Genomic DNA, 25,332 nt, shown 5'->3' with positions numbered 1-25,332 from the left:
GATATCATATTACTCCATCCAGTGTGTACCTCTAAAACATTCTTTTAAAAAATTGGATGATTCCATTGGTATCTTTAAAGATCTATTTGAGGAAAACAGTAACAGAGGATATATGATGGGGCTGAGAATAGAGAAGAAATGGATGGTTTAGAGTGGTGGAAATAACAATAAGAAGATTTAGTAATTAAGGGAAGAGTTATTGTTGGCCATTGGGTTTCTAATTTGGTTGACAAGGCAAATGTTCACACCACCAACTAAAATAGGTAATATAGCTAAAAGAGCAAGGTTTTTTTTGGTAGGGAGATGAATTTAACGTGAAGCTTTGGCTTTTGCAAATTCTATGAATCCTATAAAAAGTTGACTATATCCTTCTAGAATTTAGAAACAATGAGAGCTAAAGATGTGTTTATAATTGGAAAATAGTGGTGTAGTTAGCACCACCTTCCAAAAAACAGGTAGAAGATGAAAAGGGCCAAGTATGAGAATTTATGCAAGACAAAAAATTAGGGCTAAACTAAGGTAAACAGGCCCATAAACAAAGCTGAGAAATGTTAAAAGAGATGAGAGAAGAAACAAAGAAGCACAGAGAAAAGAAATTTCTGTACAGAAGAGTCAAATATGTCAACAGTCCAAAATTAGGACCAGAAACCATGCAGCAATTAGGAAATCATTAGTTACCTTTGCAAGAATAATTTCAATGGGACAATTTAAAAGTATGCAGACTAATATAGGATGTTAAGGAATGTGAGAAGTAATATGGACATAATCTATATATATATATATATTTTTTTTTTTTTTTTTTTTAAAGAAAAGGCAGTAACTAAAGCAAAATTCAGGGTGAAGGGAAGATTTTTAAAAATTTTTAGAATGAAAGAAATTTGGTGATGTTTGCAGTCTGAGGGGAAGGAACCATAGAGGAAGGAAGGATTAAAGTACAGGAGAGACCTGTACATTAGAGACCACTAAGAAATGGAATGGGAAAGGATCAAGGATATAGGTGGACAATAATATGCATTTCTTTTGATCAAAAAAATGTAGCATTCCCTGGGGGAAGAACTCGTAAAGAGGGCAAATATATTTGTACAAGGATATTCATTGCTCATTATTTTAAAATAGTGAGAAACCGAAATGATTGTTAAATATTAGCAAATTAATTGATTAAAATGTACCATACCAATTCTATGAAATACCATGTGGTCATTAATAAATATTTTGTGAATGACATTTATTAGTATGAGACTATTTGGATAAATTGCTATATTATTTATTACTATATAATAATAATATCACAAATTTAGCAGCAGAAAGCAACAGACATTATCTCATAGTTTGTGTAAGTCAGAGCATGATTTAGCTGATTCTCCTGTTTCAGGTATTCTTAAGATTGTAATCAGTTGTCAGCTGGGATTGTGGTCTCATCTGAGCCTCAACTTGGGCTGAATGTAGCTTCAGGCTCACATGGTTGTTGACAACATTCGGTTCTTTTGTGAGCTGTCAGACTGAGGACTTGAATGTCTGATTATTGGCTGTAGCCCACTCTTGGCTCCTTGTCACACAGACCATCCCAAAATGACTTTTCACTTCCTCAAAGTCTGTAAGGGAGAGGATCTCCTAGTAAGATGGGTTATATTCTTTTGTAATGTTCTCATGGAAGTGATATCTCATCACCTGTGCCATATTTTCTTGTCCAGAAGCAAGTTGCAGATTCTTTCTATGCCTAAGGGGAGGAGGTACATAAGCACAAATCCTGGAGGTTGAGATCATGATAACTCCTTCGTGTCTGTCTACCATGTTTGCTAAGGGAAAGTGTTGCCTTCCATGTTTGCTAAGGAAAATGTTGCCTGTAAAAGGAAATTAATAGCATGATATAATAGGAAAAAGACATTGCGTACAATCATAGAAAAAAGGCTATAACAACGTATACTAAAGCAGTAATAGTCTTTTTCTCTGAAGGTAGAATTTTGAAGTGTTTTTATTTCTTTGTGTTTCTGCTTTTCCTAACATTTTCACATTTAGTATATTCTTTTTACAAAATTTAAAAGTTATTTAAAAAATAAAATGCTAGGAAGGACTACCATGCTAATGATATTGAATAAAGAGTTGATATTATGGGTGATTTTTTCTACTTCCCCTGACCTTTCTATTATGTTAATTATTGTTTAACAGCTTCATTGAGTAAAATTTAGTATCATTAGGTCTGTGAGTTTTAGCATATTTATACCATTGTGCCATCATCACTGTAATTCAGTTTAAAATACGAATTACTTTTATGATTTAAAAAATTGTAAAAAGGAGCTATAGATAGGAGAGAGGACTTCATCCTCTGAGACTGGAGGAGAACAGGCAAAATTGACAGGTTAAGGATGGTAATACCTAACCCATTTGCATATTTTAATTTTGTCATAATTACAGAGAGGTTGGAAAGATGAATTAATGAAAACCATAGTGAGGAATTGAGTATGGTTATCCCTCAGGTCTGTGGGGGATTGGTTCCACATCCCTCTACTGAAACCAAAGACTGCAGATACTTAAGTCCCTCATGTAAAATTGTATAGTGTTTGCTTATAACCTAACCACACCCCCCCATATCTAGATTACCCATAACACCGAATACAGTGTAAATACTACGTAAATAGTTGTTACACTATATCGTTTAGGAAATAATGACAAGGAATAAAGTTTCTATGTTTTCAGTACAGATGCAGTTTTTTCACCCAAAATATTTTCTTTTTCCTTTGGTAGTGGGGATTGAGTCTAAGGACGCTCTACCACTGAGCTATATCCCCAGCCCTCCAAAATGTTTTGTCTGCCGCTGATTGGATCCACAGATACAGAACCTGCAGATATGGAGTGCCCATTGCAGTTTTTTAGGGGGAGGGGAAGTTTTAAAATTATTTGTGAATATATTCTAGGATAGAGACTGTGATTGTAGTTGTGGAAACTAGTAGATCATGGAGAGATACAGATTATATAATTAGGATGAGCTTTCTTTTTCTGCCTCCAAAAGCTTTTTTTCCCCTTAGTGTCTTCAGTAATGACAATAAAAAGTTTATTGGTGTAGAACTCTGAACTTTTGTTAGTTGGCAGCAACAATACCTTTGCAGATTGTGTGATTGTGTGTAGAGATATGTCAGCAATTTTTTTCTCTATCTAGGACTATTGAACTACAGAAAAGACTAAATCACAATGGAAAAGTTGAATAGATTTAATTGTATAATTTAGTATTTAACAAATAAAAAAGAAAAAGTTAAAGACAAATTATAATCTGGAAAAACATTGGCAACAAAGAGTTTCTACCTGCACTATTAAAATAAAAAGTGGTCCTTCAATAGAATATTGAAAACATGAACAGGTCATCCATAAAAGAAGAAATAAGCCAGGTGCAGTAGTGTGTGCTTATAGTCCCAGCTACTTGGGATACAGAGGTATAAGGATTACTTGAGCCCAGGAATTCAGGACCAGCCTGGACAACACAGCAAAACCCTATTTAAAAAAAAAAAAAAAAAAAAAGATTAAAGAATAAGCAACAAACATATGAAAAGAGATTCATCAGTGGTAACCAAAGAAAGCAAATCAAAACAGTGGTATATAGGGTTTAAAAAAAAAAAAAACTATAAAATTAAAAAGATTTAATAATATAGGTGAGGCAACCAGCAAAAATCTAAAAATGTGAATATCCTTTGACTTAATGGTTTTACTTCTAGGAATATATCATGAGGGTATAATTTGGCAGTAGTACAAATGTATACATTATTTTAATATTTTTCAAATTTTAAATAACTGATATTTTATCAATAATTTAGCACTTGAATGATGAACTATTGAAATATTAATCATCAAAATATTAAATATAGTCAGTATATGCATTAATTAAATATAACCCTATGTCATAATGTGGGTTGATATCACAGCATATTGTTAAATTGGCTAAGTGTGGTTACATGTATATCAGTATGAACTGGTTTTCTCTGAGGTGAGATAATGGGTGGTTTTGACCTTTTAAAAATAGTGTTATTATGTCCTGACATTATCTAAATTTTTAAATAAATTTCCTGCTTCTCCTTCTATAATCAAAAAGAATGAACTTATTTTAATTTTAAGCAGTCTATAAGACCCTATATCTTAATTTTAGTGTAATTTTTACTTTTAATAGAATTTTTATAGAAGAAATTAAATTATTTTAAAGTTAAGAACAAGATATAAGGAATGTTAATAAATATGCTAAAGATGAACTTGATACAAGTTACTTAACAACTCCAAGCCATGATTTCCTGTAATCTGGGGTGCTAATAATACATTTATATATAGAATTGCTGAGAGAATTTATATATAAAGGGCTTAGTTCCTAGAAATGGTAGTTACTCTGCTATACTTGTTCTGTCAGTATAGGAAAAGAGAGACATTAGGTGACAAAACTGAAAGGAAATACTGGACAACAATAACAACAACAACAACAACAAAATGTAAGGAGGGAAGTGGTTATCTTTCTAAAATTTCTTTGAAATACTAGCTGCCTCCAACATTTGAAATAAACCTTTTTCAGGCACTAATCAGATTCCTATAACTAACCTTCCTATTTAGTTAATCAGCAAACCCTCCAAATTCTACCTTCTTTGCCCATTCTGTACAGATCTACACTAGGGAAAGGACTTTCTTGTGGCACCATGCTAGTTGAAGGACTAAAACATTTTCTTAGAATAGAGTAATTGTACATTACTGACAGATTGATCAACCTTGATACAGAGCTCACAAAAACCCTCTAAAGTGAAATGTTTGAGACCTGCTATTTCAGTATATGAGATTCCTAAATGTGTGACTTAAACTCAAGAGTCTCCAACTAAATTGTCCTGAAAATTGTCCCATTAATGCTGTTTGTCCTATGGTTTCTTATGATAGTCCCTGTCCTTTACACAGTTTTCCTTTACCATTATATTTCTGAAAACAAATCATGTGTCCTGTATTTATTTGTTTACATTTTCAGAATACATTAAGATGGCGGATCACTATGTACCAGTGCCTGGAGGACCAAACAACAACAATTATGCAAATGTGGAATTAATTCTTGATATTGCTAAAAGGATTCCTGTACAAGTAAGACAGTCCTTTAAAAACAAATTCAACTATTTTACATTTAGGCCCAGGAGAACTTTTATAATAAAACACTTTTATAAGAACTTTTTTTTTTATACTATGGATTGAACCCAGGGGCACTTAACCACTGAGCTATATATCCCCAGCCCTTTTTATTTTTTGAGACAGAGTCTTGCTAAATTATGTAGGGCCTCACTAAGTTGCTGAGACTGGACTCGAACTTGCAATTCTCCTGCCTCAGCCTTCCAATTTGCTGGGATTACAGGAATGTACTACTACGTCTGGCACTTTTATAAGAACTTTTAAATAAATTTTTTATATAAAGAACTTTTATATAAAAGTTTATATCTTTTTGGAAAATTCTTATGTACTTCTATATGGAATAACTAAAACAGACAAAGAAAGATGGAAAGAAGGGAATGTTTAAAAATAAACATAATACAAGTAGCAAGTTTGCAAGGGTCTTTTAGAGACTTTCTTGTTCTATGCATCTCACCTTCAAGCCATCTCAAGTAAGTACAAGTTAGCTATTTCCTATGGAATACTCTTAGCCTAAATTATGATGGTGTTTTAGAAGTAGATTGTTTCTTCCTTATTACATTGTATTAGGAAGTTTAGGGTAAATACCTGAATGCCCAATGAGGAAAAAAATTCTAGGCTTATATGGAACAAAGATGAAATTGGGTGACCAAAGTAATTTAATATTTGAAAAATGGCCAGTATTTCCAGAAAAGGCTCTATAGAATCTAGCTGAAAGACTGTGAATTGAGTTTCCTAAAAAGCAACAAGACTAATTGAACTGTAATATCAATTTCAACTTGTTTTTGACTTCTTCAGAGGTTTTGTTACAATGGACTGCTTATTGTTATATAAAAAGTTTGCCAACAATCAAACATAGAAGCCGAATTAAGCATTAGTCTGCTTTGAAGCTATTGTACTTCATGTAGTAGGGCCAACCTTAATAGAGGAATAAGGTAGTTTGTAGGTTTTCTTTATTTTGTTTTGTTTTTGGTTTTTGGTATGAATTTTGAGAATGAATCATATTATGTTCCCTTGTAGGCAGTATGGGCTGGCTGGGGTCATGCTTCTGAGAATCCCAAGCTCCCAGAGCTTCTCTTGAAAAATGGCATCGCCTTCATGGGTAAACCTTTGTGATGTACTGTTCCTGTTTTTTTGTTTCCTTTTATTAATTTTGTCCATGTTTCACTCTTATTTTCTTCTGTTTGTTGTTGCTTTTTATTGAATCAGTGATTCTCAGAATAACCCTCTTTTAATTTCTTTATTCCCCCTTCTTCATTTTTTACATGATGCTTAGCTCATTTCATCTTGTAAGTGTTCAGTCCCTGGGTTCTTTTCCTTGAGGTATGAAAAATACTGCTGTCCAAAATGTATTTTTAAAATGTTCCCACTAACCTTAGAAAAATATGAGGAGGGAAGGACCTGTTTTTAAATACTGAAGAAGTGCGCCCTTAAATATGAATCAGCACCTTTGCATTTAAGAATATAGGTTATATTCTTATGGATAAGAGGTATTTCTTCCAGTAGAGGCTATATGACTCAAATGGTTTCTTTCTGTTTCAGAGATTCTCTATAATGCTGCATATGCTTTGTAAATATTACTTTGGGTTCTCCTAAGACTAACAAGGCTATAATATATCAGACTCGAACCCCAGAACATTACCATCTTTATTTTAGGGTATAAGTTAAAAAAAAAAAAAAGATTTTGTTAATCAGTAAAGATGGATCATGAAGGATGATAAATTAGGTTTGTTAGGAATTCAATCCAGCTTATACTTGTATATATTGAGCTCACACTGTGTGTAAAATGCTTACTGTATTAGATTATCTAGAGAGTACAAACATGAGTCAAAACGTAGTAGTCCCCATAATCAAAGTTATGACCTTCATGACATGAAATGGGGTTGGGGACAAGACAAATACAAATAATTATAATACAAGGCAAAATGTATGTGCTGTAAAAATGAGGCAAAAATGTTACAGTTGTTGCTCTTTTCCTATTTTGTTTTTAGGTCCTCCAAGCCAGGCCATGTGGGCTTTGGGGGATAAGATTGCATCTTCCATAGTGGCTCAAACTGCAGGTATCCCAACTCTTCCCTGGAGTGGCAGTGGTAAGAAATTGTTTCTTGTTTGGATCTTGAATTGCAGAAAAGCTTTTAGTAGGTTGTTTGGGACAATAGCATGGAGCTTAGTTTGTTTAAAATGTATTGGAGTACTTGACAAGAAATATAATCTTGATTTCTCCTAGCTTAATATATCTGTCATGTATTTTTTGTTATGTCTTAGGAGTTTAAACTTAGACCATGTGCACAGATGCTAAACTGGTTTAGAATGATCTTGGAACTTAATTTGAAGAAACTGGGTAGACACATGTTCTGGGGTTCAAATCTACTCAGGGTAGGCTAGAGTCTTCCTCAGAGGCTGGCTTAATAAGTGGAATTGGACCTTTGGACAATTTTGGGGGTGGCCTGGGTCCCCAGGAAAAACTTAAAGCCCTGTTACTCAAATGTTTACCTCTCAGTGCTTTTCTGATGCCAGCCCATAATCTGTGGGTGATTTGCTTTCCTAATACTACTCAACCTAGTTGCCCTTGATGTAGAAAATGAGGTCAATAGACAACCTTTCTTCCAAGCATGCACAGGGATAAATTTTTAAAAAAAAATATTCTTGACAAATCCTGTAAAGAGTGCAATGTGAATTATTATAGCTGATAATAATATGAACTTTCCTTTTTTAGTACTCACCCTCTGGGAGCAGACATACATTAAAACCTCTTTTAAATTGGAATGACCATTGTCTTGAGGCCAGGAGATTTGAACCCTTGTTATTCTGGCTCTCCAGGGGGATTGCCATATCCTCTCCAGACCTGCTAGGTCAAATAGTTTAAAATAAAAGGTTGAATTTGTTCATGTTTGAATGGAGAGTCTATAGTGTTCCCCTTGTGGCTAAGTACAGGAACATTCAGGGAGCATGAAATCATGACTCTGCTGAGGCCAATAAAACCGCCATTTCCATTTCCAAGGGCTCATAAAGATTGAATTATTTCTCAGACCTCTGGCCCTGGAGCAGGCCTGAACACACAGATTGAAGGTATTGCTGGGTTGCTGTGAGAAGTCTGTTATGCTTTTTTGTTGTTGTCTTGTGTGTCCTTGCATTTTTATAAGTTGGTCCCCATTAGCTCTCCTGGCCTTTTCCAGTTGTAAGAACCCAAATTGCCAACTCATGCTGTGGATAAATACTGTTACCTACAAGAACTGATCACGGTTTTATGTCCTCTATCTTTCTGCCATCTGCCTTCAATTTAGGATAAATAACATAGTGTTTTAAATACTATGTAGCAGAAAACTGACACAAATTCTTACAGTTGCTCTTAAGTCACTTGTCTATTGCAGGTCTTCGTGTGGACTGGCAGGAAAATGATTTTTCGAAACGTATCTTAAATGTTCCACAGGAACTGTATGAAAAAGGATATGTGAAGGATGTGGATGATGGGCTGAAGGTGGGTTCCTAACTTCAGGGAGCGATGCCTTTCAACTGATTAATCATAGTCACAAATATGGGGATTTGGATCCTGGTTTTTGGTGTGTACCCTTGATGGCATGAGGGTTTTAAGACCAGGCTGTATAGTTCATAAAGTGTACAGTGAGAAAGTGACTTCAAACTGAAATTTAAATTAGTTTTAAGCATGCTACTCATCTGGACAGAATATTTCTTAGGCAATTAAATCAGTATTTTAAGGAAGTACTGATTTTTCCTCATTCTGCCACCTGTTAGATATGAAGGGGGATCCATAAGCCACACACTTTTTCTCTTGCTTGAGTTCAGAACTGAGATAAAATTCAGATGACTAAGGCACGTCAAAACATCAGCTTTGTTACAATACACTTGTTGATAAAAATGACTTCAGTATATAACAAAGAGATTTACAAACTGAATGCCAGAGTTAACCAGGTTCACTGCCTCACTGGTTACTGGCAATGCTGAATAACCACAGGCTTCCCTTTACAGAGACATCATTTTTGTCATTCAGATTATTATATGGCTGAAAGCTGACAAAAAGCGTTTGTTTTGTGTGGTGGACTTAACTCAGGGGAAGAGGCTGAGCAGTGCATATTCAGTTCTCCTTCTAAATTGACTAGTCACATAAGTTATGCTTTTTCCCTTGGGAAGGAGTGAGGGAGGGAGCCAAGAGAGCCTGAAAGCATTACTCTATTTTCCTTTTGCATAGAAAGGTGAAGCTAGGCAAAAGAAGAGAGATCTTTTCCCCAACCTTTTCTTTCCTTACAGTTTTCTCCAGTTTGTTTCTCATGAACTTTTTAACTAACTGGAAGTATCAAGTTATGCCTCTAGATAGATGATGAAAAAGGCCATTTTAGAAGAACACATTTTGACTTGTGTGTTATAAATTCAAGAGGAATGCTAAATGTTCAACTAATTTTGCTTTGATGTTCAAATTAAATATCCCATAATCTCTGTAATAAGAAAAGTTAATATTTCTAATTGAATTACAAATGCTTTATTTACTAAAATTTGCAAAAGGTTAGAAGTCTTTGTTTTCTTTTTTTTTCCCTGATTTTAAATTATAAGCAAAATTTAAAAAAAATTTTTTTTTGTAGTTGTAGATGGACAGGATGCCTTTATTTTGTTTATTTTTACATGGTGCTAAGGATTGGACCCAGTACTTCTCATATGCTAAGCAAGTGCTCTGCCGCTGAGGTATAGCCCCAGCCCTATAAGCAGAGTTTTCTGGTAGAAAATTTGGAAAGCCAGAGAAGATAATAAAACTACCCATAAAGCTACTATCTAAAGATAATGCCTGTTAACATATTCATGTATTTTCTTCTAGCTTTTTGGTTCATTCATAGATTTATATACTCTTTATTAATAAATTCCTGTATCTTAAAAATTAAGGTCTTACAATATATATTATTTGACCTTAATATTGTTTGGTAATCCTGGCAGTTTTTTCTACTTAATTTTATACATAATCATTTTCCCCATGTTAGACTTTTTTTTTTTCTTTCTTTTTTTGGTGGTGCTGGGGATTGAACCCAAGGCCTTGTGCTTGACAGACAAGCACTCTACCAACTGAGCTATATTCCCAGCCCTCCCATGTTAGAATTTTAGTGCCATGTAGAAAATGATATGTGTTTGTGAAAATGGTGTGTGTGTGGATATGTATGTATTATACCTACACACACACACACACACACACACACACATTTATTTACTTTGGTACTGTGGATTAAATCAAGGGTACTTTACAAACACTGAGCAGCATCCTCAGCCCTTTTTGAGATAGGATTTCTCACCAAGTTGTTTATGGTCTTGCTTAGTTACTGAGGTTGGCTTTGAACTTGCGATCCTCCTGCCTCAGGCTTCTGAGATACTGAAATTATAGGCTTATACCATTATACCTGGCAAAATTATTATTATTAATATTATTTTTATTATTATTATTATTTTGTTACTGGGATTGAACTTGGGTGTTTTATCAGTGAGCCACATCACCAACCCTTTTTCAAGGTTTTATTTAGAGACAGGGTCTCACTAAGTTGCTAAGGCTGGCTTTGAATTTGAGATCCTCCTGCCTCAGTTTCCTGAGCCACTGTGATTACAGGCATGCCCCACTCACTGTTCCCGCCTTGCCCAGCAAAATTCTAAAATATTTTTAATGGGTGAATTGTGGCTAGAACTTTCTTATATATTTAAAAGGCCTATCTTTTTGTGGACTTCCTGTGGGATACTCTCTTCCCTTTCTAATGTCTTTTCCATGTTTGTGCTATTCCATTGATCACCTATCATTGAGTGATTAATTCCACCAATTCTCTTTATATGAACATAGGAAAGAATAGAGCTTATTAAACTTTAAAGAAGAGATAGAACTATGAGAGAGGGATTTTCATCCCTAATCTGACCCAAAATTTAAAATGGTCTTTTTCTGTTACAGTTTAAAGATAGCTTAATAATGTAGCAAAATCTTAAAAGACCAGAATACTTTTACAAAGGAATGACTTAGCTATATAAATATTTTAGTTAGTTCTATAACTAAAGTTATATAAAGATTTTGGTTAAATTTTCCCCAATTTACTTTCTGCCTAAACAGTACAATTTGTTTATCTTCTATATTATTGCATATAAAAGCAACCTCATTCCTTCTGATAATTGCATAGTATTCTCCATAGTGTATGGTATATCTTGTTTTAACCAGTCCCTTACTTGATGGATAGGTAATTCGCTTTTTCAAAAAATTTTAGAACTGTCATCTGATCAGCCTACTGTAAATGTGAAAAGCACATTTATAGCATGTGTTGAAAATTAGTTTTCTGACTAATTTTCTTATATTAAGATCTTGTTATATTTATATTTTATAAATTTGTGTGAGAAAAAAATTTTGAATACTTGAGAATTCTTAGACTCTTTTATGTGTAGTTAGAAACTATACTGAGACCATCTGCTTGTATTAAATTAACTACTTATTTTTTTAAAATAAATTATGGTTACCTGCACACCATAAGGAATGTACTCCAATACCAAAATACATTGGTACAAAGTGAAAATTTATTTCTACCCATTTTCCTTTTATAGAACACTGCTGGTGTATATTTTAGAATTCATTTCTTTGCATTTACATACTTGGGTGTATTAATTCATATATAATCAATCATACATAAAGTTATACTTTGATTTTGTTTTTGACTTCTATAATGGATTACCCTAGATTGAACCATATAAAATTGCCAATATATATTTAATCTACAAAATAACTATTTCTTTTGGTTTAAACTAATACTACAAATATTGTTCTTTTAGTTTTTTACCTTAGTGTATCTTGAAAGTCTTTCTATTTTTCTTTTTTATTTTTTTTGTGGTACTGGGGATCGAACTCAGGGCCTTGTGCTTGTGAGGCAAGCGCTCTACCGACTGAGCTATCTCCCCAGCCCAAGTTCTTTCTATTTTAATACTTATAGATCTACTAAATAGTTGCATTCTTAAAGGAGAAAATTCAGTTTTATCCTACTCTACTAATACTACTCTTCCATTTTCCTCTTTCTTAAAGGCAGCAGAGGAAGTTGGATACCCAGTAATGATCAAGGCCTCAGAAGGAGGAGGAGGGAAGGGAATCAGAAAAGTCAACAATGCAGATGACTTCCCTAACCTTTTCAGACAGGTAGAGTGCAAGTTCTTTTTGTTTATTTGAGCTGATGTGCATATCAGAGATGCATGATTTAACACTGCTGAAATTTGGATGTCCAGAAAATACTTAATTTTTAACTTTGCCTATATCTACACTAGTCTTTCTCCCTAGCCTTCTACCTGCTTATTAACAAGGAGAAAAAAGTTAGTGAAATGTCCAAATCAATTTAAGTTTTATTTATTTAGGTAATTCAAACAGTAGAGTTATTCTTTCTTATATAATAAGATAACTCTTCCCTACATGGTGCATGTGGCTCATAGTATCTCATAGTGGCAAGGAAAAATCAGTGTCTTTCTGCATTTTTGTACCCCTGTTCTGCTGACATTGTAAATAAGTGTTTGGTATTGTGGTAAGATATTGATCTGGTTGCTCTTAGATTGACTCTCCTTATTTCATTTCAAATTTTCTGCAGGCCCCTGAGTTTCTACCATGTGTCCCATGTATCCTCTTAGCCCAGCAGTCTATACCCTAGCCTGTGCTGTGTGGCTGTTGTATATAGAGCACAGGATCCCCATGGCAGGCCAGCATTATGTAGAACTGAGAGTGGCCTAGCAAAGCTCATCCTCGTTTCTCACTGTCTTACCCTCTGCTTTGTAGTTAAGTTGATGTGGCCCTGGTATAGGATGATTGTAGAGGCAACTGTAGACAATGATATCTTTTTTTGAACGCAGGGACATTTAACCACTGAACCATGTCCCTATTTATTTTTATGTTTCATTTTGAGACAGGGTCTTGCTAAGTTGCTTTGGGCCTCACTAAGTTGCTGAGGCTGGCTTTGAACTTGCAATTCTCCTGCCTCAGCCTCCCAAGCTGCTGGGATTACAGGTGTGCACCACCACACCTGGTGACATGGTATCTTTTCAGAATCTTAAACAGAAAAATGGGAGACAAGAGTCTCTTTGCTCTGCCCTCAGAGTTGCCCTCACATACTTGACTTACCTCTTTTTCTCCCACCAATACCTGGGAAAAGATGTCAGAAAGTGTCAGGGGCGGGCTCTGAGGGCCCCAGAGCCGCACCGTGGCCTGATCTCTAAGATGGCGCCTGGCAGCTTGCCAGACATAGCTGCACTCATATACAAGTTTTAGGAAGTAACTCTGGTTGGCTGTTGTACATGAGGCAATCCTGGTATCTGCCTGGAGACTGTTCCTTGATAGGCTGACTTTCCTGGTAGTCTACTCTCTGATAGGCTGAAGTTCGCAATATAAGTCTGAGACTTGTGGAATAAAGCCCTTTTGGTTCCTGTGATCAAGAAGAGCGTACGCATTGTGATTGTCCCCGTGGGTGGTGGGCGATCATAAGAAAGAGGAAAATGGGATACAGGTTTGACCTTACCCTCTGTTAATTCCCACTTTTTCCTAGTTTTCCTAGCATCTTCTATTCTTTTGTATCATCTTTTACTATGCCTTTAGCAACGTTTTGTTGTTGTTGTTGTTGTTTTTGGGGCACTCTACCAGCCCTTTTTATTTTTTGTTTTGAGACAGGGTCTCGTTAAGAGTTCCAGACTGGCCTTGACTTTTCGATTTTCTTGCCTCACTCAGACTCTCCAGTAGCTGGGAATATAGGTGTGTGCTACTGTGCTCAATCCTAGCTACCACTTATTTGTCTCCACCCCGCCTTTTTCAGAACTATTGATCAGCAATGTTTTTGCTTCACTTTCAAGGACTAGGGCTAAAGGGAAAAACTCTATGTCTTCCATGATTTGATGTACTAGATAAAGAAAGTGGTAAAAATACTGTCTTATTGCATTCTTATTTTGAGTATCAGAAGTTAAATATTACCTCAGTTTTTTTCTTTACATTCTTTCTGTAAATTTTGATTTTAGAGATAGATCAGTGCCTCATGGAGTCTAGAGAAAAGACTTTGCTCTTAGAAACAAAAGAGAAAACGTAATGGTAACTCCTACAAACATTTCAAAACTACTTATTATTGTGGAATTCAATAGTTGAAGAGTATATGACACTAAAAAGTTGTTTTATGTGAAAATCCTTAAATTTCATTAATGTTTAGCTAAATAACTCCAGTCCTCCCACTGAGAAGAAACTAAAAAGTTGGACATGATTAAACAAACAAACAAACTCTGTGTTAAGGCATTAAAGACCTTTCAAGACAGTGAAGAATTATGGGAGAAGAAGAATAAGAGAGGTGAACATGGAGTTCAAAGCCACTTTCTCCATAAAGATATCTTCTAGAAGAAATAGCTGAAAAGCTGTTTGGAGTTTTCAACAGTCTTATAAGACTACAAGGACAAAATATAGACATAAGAGCTTGCTGAGGATGGGTACCCAGGGAAAACTCCCACATTTTAGTTTGAGATCCTGAAGGACTATACCGTAGAAGAAAGGATGAACTGGAAATAGACCAGCCCTCTCAGGTACTAAGTCTCAGATTCAAAGTACTCAACTTTGATTCAAGTAATGTGCTTTATGATTATTAGTGCTTGTAGCCACTCACAGAAAGGAAATATGAATCTACTCCAGAGAAAGATAATACCCAGAACCTCAATTCTTTTTGTTAATTTTTGCATGGTGTATTAAGTACCCAATTAAAAATAGACAGTCATAAAATGTCATGAATGAAAATCAAGACTAAAAGTCAGTAGAAACAAAATCCATAGAGGATTTAGATATAAAATTATCAGACAAGGGCTTTAAAATAACTATGCTTAATAAGTCCAAGGACATTAAAGACAAGATTGAGAATTTTGGCATAGAACTGGAAACCAAAAAGAAAAAACAAATGAAAATTCTAAAACTGAAAATGCAATAACTAAAATTAAGAATTCAGTATAGGAATTTAATAGCATATTAGGTGCAATTGAAGAGAGAATTAGTCACTGAAAAGTAGATCAGAAGAAATCTTGAACTGAAGTATGAAGAGAGACAAAAGGATGAAAAATATAGAAAAGAGCAATGTGACACAGTACTTTACAAAGATGACTGTGGTAACTCCTCCCCTCTCTGTATCCTCCTCTACAATATGATATTGCTCTTTGCTACCCTTAGAATCTCAGCAGGCCTTGTGACTTGTTTTGACCAACAGAATGTGGCAGAAATGGTGTACAAGTTCTGAAACCTAAACTTCAAGTGGTTTTATAGTTTCTGCCCTTTTCCCTCTTGGAATGAGCCCTCAGACTGCCATGTAAAGAGCCAATTTTAGCCTATTGGAGAAAGGCCAAGAGAAGCATAGATGAATCATCCTATCTAAGGTCTCCAACTGTAGTTGAGCTGCCAGATGACTACAGCTGCATGAGTGACAAGATCACCTTCTGAGTCCAACTCTGAATGGTGTGGTGATCCATAGAAGCATAAGCAAATAAAATAATTGCTATCCCAAATCATTAAATTTTGGGGAATTTGTTAGGTATCAATGGATAACTGACACAGTAATTAATATCTAAAGGTATAATAGTGTCACGGTGAAAAACATGGCACTCTTTGAAATTGGCTCAAAGGTAGAAGGTGGAAAAATGATAAGGAAGGTTTTAATGAAGTTGGGGAAATGGTGAGCAGACTATTAGTGAAGGCTGAAGAAATAGTGAAATAATTGTTATTGGAGTCTGAAAAAAAGATAACTCCACGTTTTATAATGGGGAAACAATTGACAGAAAATTTTGTCTGAGGTAACTGGAAAGATCGATTATGTATTTAATGAAGTAAAGAATCTGATTAAGGAGGTCTCTGGGGATGAAGTGTTGAAAGTATCTGTCAAGTGTTTCTACTTGCTTATACTAAGGAACTGTAGAAGAGAGATGGGTTGAAGATGTTTTATTTGCTAGCAGAATTTTGAAAATTTAAAGAGCCTAGAACTTAAAAAAAAAAAAAAGAGCCTAGAACTTGTTGGGTTTGAAAATATAATTGTTTCTCATTCCCAGTCTCTTCAGCTGCAAAAAAATGTCTTAGTAAAGATCAAGTCAAGAATGTCTGGACTTTAAGACTTCAGAAACATTTAAGGCAGTATCTGATAGGTTACCTTCTTAGCTAGACAAACATGCTTCTAATAATATTAGGGTTATTTCCCCACAATAGTTTGACTTGCCCAAAGTGTAGAGAAGTCTATCCAGAAATGATTTATGGTTATGGCTTTTGAGATAAGCAGTGAATCCTTTATGATCCATAGAAAACCCACAATGTTATCAAGAGACTTGTATTGATGAACGTGCCAAAGGATAAAAGGGACAGAAACAGTTCATAATGAAAAGAGGCCTTTGGGTCTTTAAATTTCTATGGGCAGGAAGCAGACTGAGAAAACTATTCAACTGTAAACATTAGTTATTTCTTATAGAAAGATTTTTCAGTGGAGAGGGCAGAGGAATGCCTTGGGTTAGAGACCCACTTTCAAGGAATAGAACCAGATCCTAAAAAAAAAAAAAAATTCCATACCTCTGGGTAAGGGATCCTAGCTACATGGACCCATCTGTATTTCAAAATTGCTACGAACCAGTGACCACTATGTACTTCCTATCCTTCCATCTTTGAATGGGAGTATCTTTTGCAGTTCTTTCTCCCTATCTGTTCATTAGCTGTTGGGGGTTTTGGGACAGATAACTTGTCTTTTTAGTTCCTAGATCTTTGCATCAAGAGAAACAGTACATGTGGAGCTGCACCCAAGGAACCTCATTTGCTTCTGGACATGACTCATGAGAAAAGTGGACGTCAAACCTGATGCCATGATTGGATGAGACTTTGGGGGTCTTGGGAGGGGGTGAGTCTATTTTGCATGTGGGAGGTATGTGAATTATTGTGGCCACAGGGGGACCATAGTAGATTGTTTGCACAGATGGCCGCAATAACTCCTCCCATTTCTGTATGTACACCCCTTGCAATGTGACTTTGCTGTTCTTCCTTTTAAGAGGTGACATCTCTTTCCCCAATCCTTGAATTGTAGCTGATCCTTGTGGCTTGCTTAGACCATTATTAAAAGGTGACCCAAGTGATATGTAAGTTCTAGAGCCTAGATCTCCAGAAGCCTTGCAACTTCTGCAAGGATCACTGTGTTAAAGACACCTGGTTTAAGCTACTGGAGGATGAAAGCTCCCTAGACCTGCCAGCCAACAAGACCTGTGAGTCCATTCAGCCCCACTCAAGCCTCCAGATGATGATATGCATATGATTGCAAGACCAGAAGAACTATCCAGCATAGCATCATGAGCAAGTAAAAGGTTGATGTTTCAAACAAGCAACAGAATTTTGAAGTGATATATTACTTAGCAAAACAGAACAAAAAAGGTACAGAGCATAAAAGGCATGGGATACAGTGAAATGATCTAACATCATGTACTTTTACATCTCAGAGAAGAGAAAGAGAATGGAACAGAAGCAATATCTGAAGAAGTAATGGAACAGGAAGCCATATTTGAAAAGATAATGGCTAAGAATTTCCTTGAACTGGTAAAAGATACCAAGTACAGATTCTAAAAACACTATGAGCCCCAAGAAGGACAGATACAAAGAAAACTACACATAAGCTTATCAGAATAAATCTGCCACCCTCCCACCCCCAGAAAAAAAGAAAAAAGAAACACACACACATCCGAAAGCAACAGAAAAAAAGATTACTTTCAAAGGAGTAACAAAATTTAACAGTTGAAATCTCAATAGAAGCAGTGGAAACCAGACACTTTGGGATATCTCTTAAGTTCTGAAAAAAAGTTAATTACCATTGTAGGATTCTGTACCCACTGAGGATATTTTTGAAAACTGAAGATCGAAGTCTTTTATTTGCAACACCACCACGTGTGATGTAGTGTGAACCAGGAATGTATCTAGTCTGGAGCACGTTGTAAATTTGGCTGTATGGAGTAGATGGCAATATTTTGCCCTGTTGTGGGATTTGTATGTGTGTGTTTTCAAATATTTTGTTGTTTACCCTTGTAACACACTGGATGTTTTATGTTTTCATTTTCATTAATATTGGTTATATAATTAAGAATGCAGTTCGTTAAAGAGAGACAAGGCATGGACTCTATTTTATTCATTTTGTATGTCTATTGATTAACATAGTCCTACACTTCAAGGCATCTGCTTGTTGAAATCAAAGCAGTTTATCAGAACAAAAAAATGTTTACCACTGAAGAATTTGTTTTCTTTTCTTTCTCTAATATAGGTTCAAGCTGAAGTTCCTGGATCGCCTATATTTGTGATGAGACTAGCCAAACAATCTCGTCATCTGGAGGTACAGATCCTAGCAGATCAGTATGGCAACGCAATCTCTTTGTTTGGCCGTGACTGCTCTGTACAGCGCAGGCATCAGAAGATTATTGAAGAGGCACCTGCTGCTATTGCTACTCCAGCAGTATTTGAACATATGGAACAGGTGTGTCTGTTAAATATTTTAATTTCTGTTTTCTTGCACAGAACTACTTCTCCTCTTTCAGTTCCTGTACTGATTTGAAAAGAGTAGAATTTCAAGTCATGATTCTGGATAATTGATAATATTTTGTTCTTTTCCTGGAGGAAAAGAATTCTGTTATTCCCCCATTGGGAAAATTGTCAAAGAACATTTTAAGCTATAAAAGTGGTTAACACTTAAAAAAAAATTACTGTGCTATTTTGAGTAGAGATAAAGGAAAGAAAGATATTGGGATTTTTAACAGATTCATGATAAGCAAGTAGTTTCATTTTCTGGATTGGTGATCATCACATCTTCAGATGAATCCATTATCTTCTTAAAACATGTTCAAAATATCTTTAAAGTTTACATACTCTGTATTTTTGTATAGAAAAGAATTTGAGTCATGAAGCATACCTTGGAAATGGATGTAGTTTAGAGTTCTTGAACGTAATCTCTTTGGAGTCATGACTCAATCTATATGTTATTGAAAATTTGTTTTTTATGTTTTCTTTTTACTGAATTCAAATAAAAACTAAATAGGTGTTCACCCATGGTGGAAGTTTAATTCCTATGGCATACGTGTATATTAGGATGTACTCTCAAACTGCTATAATAAAGATGCCTCTAAAATACTGGGGTTTAAACAAGGTGTGATTTGTATTTGTCTCTTCATCATAGTTCAGAACTGAGCTGGTGCAAGATACGCAGAGTTTTAGCTCTTCCATTCCCTAGGACAGGGCTTAGCAAACTCTAGCTCATGGGCCAATATGACCTGTTGCCTATTTTTTTTTTTTTTAGTATTTTCTTTTTAATTGTCAATGAATCTTTGTCTTATTTATTTATTTATATGTGGTGCTGAGGATGGAACCCAGGGCCTCACACATGCCAGGCAAGTGCTCTACCACTGAGCTACAACTCCAACCCTGTTGCCTATTTTTGTAAAGGAAGTTTTACTGAAATATAAACCATGTTCATTTATTTATTTATTGTTATGGTTGCTTTATTGCTACAATGACAGAACTGAGGAGTCATGAGTATATGGCCCACAAAGTTGAAAAAATTATTGTCTGGACCTTTACTGAAAATGTTTGCCAGCATTTACCCTTGGGTGGTGTCATCATCCTTCACAATTAAGTGAATTCACAAGACTATGCTCACATTGAAAGCAATGAGAGAGAAAAAAGGGAGGATATGGAGGGCAAGCAGATAAAGATCTAGAAGTCACACATGTCACTTCTCACATTTCATTGGATAAAATTCAGTCATACCCAGCATAAGGGATATTAGGAATTGTAGCTTTAAAAAAAAATTTTTTTTTTAGTTGTCTATGAACCTTTATTTTATGTATTTATATATGGTGCTGAGGATTGAGCCCAGTGCCTCACACATGCTAGGCAAGCGCTGTTCCACTGAGCTACAACCCTAACCCAGAATTGTAACCTTCAACTGGGTGACCATGTGCTCAGCTAAAATTCGGGAGATTCTTTTCTTATGAAGGTGAAGAAAACTTGCTGAAGGGCATTTAGTAACCTGTGTGCCAGTCTGCTCTTCTGACTGCCCATTGTCCTTTATCTTGCTTAAAGCAAAGAACGTACTTAGCCTTTCCCCAAGGAAGATAGCCAGAAGTTCTTACTAATTATTGCACTTGGTATATCACATAGAAATTCAAGAAGTATATGAGATCAAGAATATGCAGCTCAGTGGTAGAGGATTTGCCTAGCCTTGGGTTTGATCCCTTGTACTGCAAGGGGAAAAAAACAAACTCTTATCATTGTATTGTATGCACATTTGAAAACGTAACAATGAATCCCATCATTATGTACAACTATAATGCACCATTAAAAAGGTGGAGGGGAGTACAAATCTAGGTCACTCAAGATCTCTTGATGATGTGTATTCTTCTCCATTAGGTGTGTATGTGGCTTTTCATAGGCCAGTGACCTAAAATACAAGTTTTTATTCCTCCCCACTCTCCCACCCCAACCCAGTATACCTATTACACAGTAGTGGAATATGAACAGGATGACTCTTATTTGGGAAAATGAAAAACACACAGCAGTCATTCATTGGTTGACAGCGAATCTTTCTGAAATTGTGTTGATTCCCTGTTATATAGTGGAATAATACTTCACTTAATTAGACCCTGGTTCTGCTCCTTGGGAGTAGGTCCTTTTTGTCCATTGTCCTGTAAGACACCAAACTATGTTATCTGGGTAATTCTTCCTTATTCAGTTTTCATTGTGAATTAGGCTTTGCAGACTGTGCCTTCTTTGGTGGAACTTTTATAGCCTACTTCCTACTGGTGCAGTATTGGGGACAAATATTCTAGTTAACCAGCATAGGCTTGAAGGCCAGACCATGGTTTGTTTAAGAAATACAGTTCTCTCAAAGACAGTTCATAAGTTTCTGGGCTATTTTCTACTCAGTTTTAGGTGGTAGTAACCATACCCAGAGATTTCTTCTGATGTAGAGACTTGTCTTCTTTTATCTGCTGACTCTTCTACTTAGTCCATCTCTCTCTTCCTAGTTTAATGTTGACTACTATGAGACCCCTGAAATTAAAGCACTCCCTTAATCTGATCTTTGACACTGAGTTGCTTTAGGGTGAGAGTCTAATCTTTGTTACTGGGCTACAAGACAAAAACAGTTTTCTTTTTAACATTCTGACTCTAATCAATTTTCTTAAGGCTCAGTTGATGTGTAGGTAGTGTTCCAATATTATAAGAAATAGTTTACTAAAGTTTGTGTCATGCTGTAACAAGGAGGCACTTCCCAGCCTGCAGTGCCTATTTCTTTTCTCCCCACTACCTTATGGTTGAGCCATATTTTAATTTTTTTTAAATAGCAGTATCCTACCTGCAATTAATATCAGGGATCAGATTAAGCTGCTATAATTAAAACATCCAAAACACAGTGACCTATATGAGATAGAATTTATTTTCCTTTCCCATCATAGCCTGAGGTGAATTTTACTAATGGGACAGTTGTATTCCATGAGCCCATCTTGGGATTCAGGTTTTTTCTCTTTTGCTTTGTCAATTTTATTGTGTTCTCATTGGCATGGTTGAAACTGGCTTACACTGTCATGGCAATGTTCCAGTGCATAAGACATGGAAACCAGGAAGAGAGGATAAGAAATTTCCTTTTCAAAATATGATTTTGCTAAACAAAATAAATAAATAAAATAAGGAAAAATATGATTTAGTTGTTTTTGCATATCACTCACCAAGGCTCATATCCTGTTGGTCAAAAGTTAGTCACTAATTATAAGAGAGGTTGGAAAATCCAGTTCATATCTGAAATAGTCATGTTTCTAGGAAGGAAAGCATACTGGGAGTACTCAAAATTAGGGGAAAATGACAAGTTTACTACTATGTTTTCTTTTTCCCTGCATGTCCTTATGTCTGATGGGGTGAGAGTTCTTATAATCTGAAGTGAAAAGTCTTTTCTCCCAGCTTTTTATTGAGTTTGTCATCCATGTTCAGGTACATTGTGTAATGATCAGAAGGGCTGAAATTTGCTCTGATGTGGCTAAGCACCTTTGGTGGCTCTTAAAAACACTGGATAGTTGAGTCAGAGAGAAGCTATAGATAAGTCATAGTGATTCAGCCCTTGAATAAGGTGAAATACATTTGCTTATATTTCTTCATTTGCTTATCTTTCTTTGAGTGTGCGGTGAAACTTGCCAAAATGGTTGGTTATGTGAGTGCTGGGACTGTGGAATACCTGTACAGCCAGGATGGCAGCTTCTACTTTCTTGAACTGAATCCTCGGCTACAGGTGGAGCACCCTTGTACAGAGATGGTAGCTGATGTCAATCTCCCTGCGGCACAACTCCAGGTGAGTCACCCTTATTTGGGCCCAAGTTAAAGCCCTAGAGAAGTTGGGAATGTCAGAGATGCCTGAAAAACTGGTTTAACCTGTGTCTTGATAAGAGACAAGCACCTCCTATCTGAGTCTCACCTAATGTTCATTTATCTTATGTTTTTTGAGATATTCATTTGTGGTTGGTTTCCCTAATGTGGTACAAACATAGAAATATTACTGTATTTTCTAGCCAGATACATCTGATATAAACTATTATATTTTCAAAAGAAACTTTAAAGACAATATGCTTTGTTTAATTATTAAATAATTATTAACTTGACTACTTTGTAATTAGCCCTTATTCCTTTCTCCTAGTGTTCTTTATTGAAGTAACACTGTATCAGAGTAGTGTTTGACATTTTTCCTGGCAAGACTGTGGCAGCACATATTTATTTTTATAATGTATAAAGTGATAGCTATCAATATTATTGTCTTTTCTCAGTCCAGGAAACAAATACTATGGGAAGCAGTAATAGATAATAAGGTTGGGGGTTTTTTTGTGTGTGTGTGTGGTGCTGGGGATTGAACCCCGGGCCCTCTGCATGCGAGGCAAGCACTCTACCAACTGAGCTATATCCCCAGTCCTTAAAAGGTTTGATATTATTTTTAATCTAACATATTCCTTGCCTATTACAAGGAATACCTTGTAGGTTCCCATTAAAAACTAGAGATTTATTTACTTCTTCTAGTGGTTTGTGGAATGGAAGAGATAATTTTAACATTAAAACTTTGCAGCTGGACTGTGGTTGTAGCTCAGTGGTATTTTTCCATGTGTGAGGCACTAGGTTCAATTATCAGCACCACATAAAAATATATAAAAATAAAGTAAATAAAATAAAGGTATTGTGTCTGTCTACAACTAAAAAATAAAAAAAAATTTAAAAACCCTGCAGCTATTTGAATTTCATGGATGGTTTCAAACACTGACTCTTCCATTGGATATTTTTATTCTCATCCCTTCATGGAGAAATGACAACAGAGGGAAACTCATGTCCTTTTGCATTAGGAATTTAGTGACATATTTTGGAGTAGGGAATATTCTAGCAACTTATCTATAGTGATATATTCTATTTCAAGTAAGTTAAAATTTATGATTGTAGAATAGACTATAAAAATGGTTCCCAAAATGAAAACTTTCTTAGGTAATCTAAGGAAAGTAACTATGGAAAAATGAAGGAAGTATATTTTATTTCCTTTCAGATTGCCATGGGGATCCCTCTGTTTAGAATCAAGGATATCCGTATGATGTATGGGGTATCTCCCTGGGGTGATGCGCCCATTGATTTTGAGAATTCTGCTCATGTTCCTTGCCCAAGGGGCCATGTTATTGCTGCTCGGATCACAAGTGAAAATCCAGATGAGGTAATCCATTACTTAAAAGATTTAAGTTTTTTTTCCTTTGTGAACTTTAATATTGAGATAGTATCTGAGGACATACTAATGAAATCTCTTGACTCCCTCTGGAGAAGGAAGTTTATAGAGATTTCTCAGAGCAGATCATTCAGTGGGTATGTCACCCTGGGTCTTGGCCTTTATGATTTTTGTGCTTTATTTCTGCAACTCTGTGTGAGTAACACAGAGCCTAAGCACTGAGTATATCAATGTTCTCTTCTTTTGAAATATAATAAGATCTCTCATATTCTTCATTCTCTAACAGGGTTTTAAGCCCAGCTCAGGAACGGTTCAGGAACTAAATTTTCGCAGCAATAAAAATGTTTGGGGTTATTTCAGTGTTGCTGCTGCAGGGGGGCTTCATGAATTTGCTGATTCTCAGTTTGGTCACTGCTTTTCCTGGGGAGAAAACAGAGAAGAAGCAATTTCGTGAGTATAATAGCATTTGATTGCATTTTACAATATAAATTTTTGCTAACCTTCAGTGAGGTGTGAGCATGGGAATCCATTTATCTGCTATGAAAGTATTACTATGGATAGACTTTTTTGAAAAAATATATCTTCATTTGTACTTGTATTCAGTTGTGTTAAGTTATGCAGTATTTGACATTTATCTCTTTGTTGTTCTGAGCCTTTTCAAGTATTTTTGCTTTTAAAAGTTTTGATAAACTTATGAAGTTAGTTGCTTTAAGTTATCATATTTTTTCACAGAAACAGTATTGTTATTGGGGGAGGCAGATTCTTCACTAAGAGCTCAGTATCAAATAATCATAGATAAGATCTATATTTTCATTAAAATAAATGTATTACTGCACTTTGTAGTGCTGGGGATCCAAGCCTAGGGCCTCAAGGTATAACTGTAAATCTCTGAGTCATTTAAAATTTTTATTTGACAAGTAAAAGTCATACATATTTGTGGCATACCACACAATGTTTTGATATATGTATACATTGGGACGTAGCTAAATCAAGCAGTTTGTTTGCATTATCTTATATACTTACCATTTTTTTGATGGTAAGAACACTTTAAATCACTTTTCTAGCAATTTTCAAGCATACAGTATATATTATTAACTGATATACTCTTGTCATTTAAAATTATAAAATTATTCATTTTACAAAAAGGGCATAAAAGAATTGTTACCTTGCATATATAAGAAACTTTAGTTGCTATAAAGTATGCAAAGACATATAAATATAACTGGTATATCATAAATGTTAGTTAATATTTTATTACTCATAAACATTAAATATCAAATTAACAGCAATTTGCTTATCTAAAAAGTAGGCTTTTAAGTCGTAACTTTGACAGCTTATATATTTAAAAATATCTGTCTAGGCTGGGAATATACCTTAGTTGGTAGAGTGCTTGCCTTGCATGCACAAGGCCCTGGATTCAATCCCCAGCACCACAAAAAAAAAAAAAAAAAAAAGG

At 35.3% G+C, this 25,332-nt stretch overlaps 1 protein-coding gene across 5 annotated transcripts in view; it reads left to right on the top strand.

Moving 5' to 3' along the window:
- Acaca (acetyl-CoA carboxylase alpha) overlaps positions 1-25,332 on the top strand; it is a 269,515-nt gene that overhangs the window by 90,959 nt on the left and 153,224 nt on the right. For all 5 annotated transcript variants that reach the window (XM_047545728.1, XM_047545732.1, XM_047545731.1 and 2 more), the window contains 9 exons: positions 4,982-5,091; positions 6,151-6,232; positions 7,122-7,220; positions 8,502-8,608; positions 12,170-12,280; positions 18,411-18,620; positions 22,308-22,478; positions 23,706-23,867; positions 24,163-24,326. In XM_047545728.1, coding sequence (XP_047401684.1) covers positions 4,982-5,091; positions 6,151-6,232; positions 7,122-7,220; positions 8,502-8,608; positions 12,170-12,280; positions 18,411-18,620; positions 22,308-22,478; positions 23,706-23,867; positions 24,163-24,326 — 1,216 coding nt within the window. The remainder of the gene's footprint in view (positions 1-4,981; positions 5,092-6,150; positions 6,233-7,121; positions 7,221-8,501; positions 8,609-12,169; positions 12,281-18,410; positions 18,621-22,307; positions 22,479-23,705; positions 23,868-24,162; positions 24,327-25,332) is intronic.

Source organism: Sciurus carolinensis, chromosome 3 (genome assembly GCF_902686445.1).
Source record: "Sciurus carolinensis chromosome 3, mSciCar1.2, whole genome shotgun sequence".
Lineage (NCBI taxonomy): Eukaryota > Metazoa > Chordata > Mammalia > Rodentia > Sciuridae > Sciurus > Sciurus carolinensis.
Note: the sequence above shows the minus strand (reverse complement) of the source record. Positions and strands in the feature narration are given on the sequence as shown.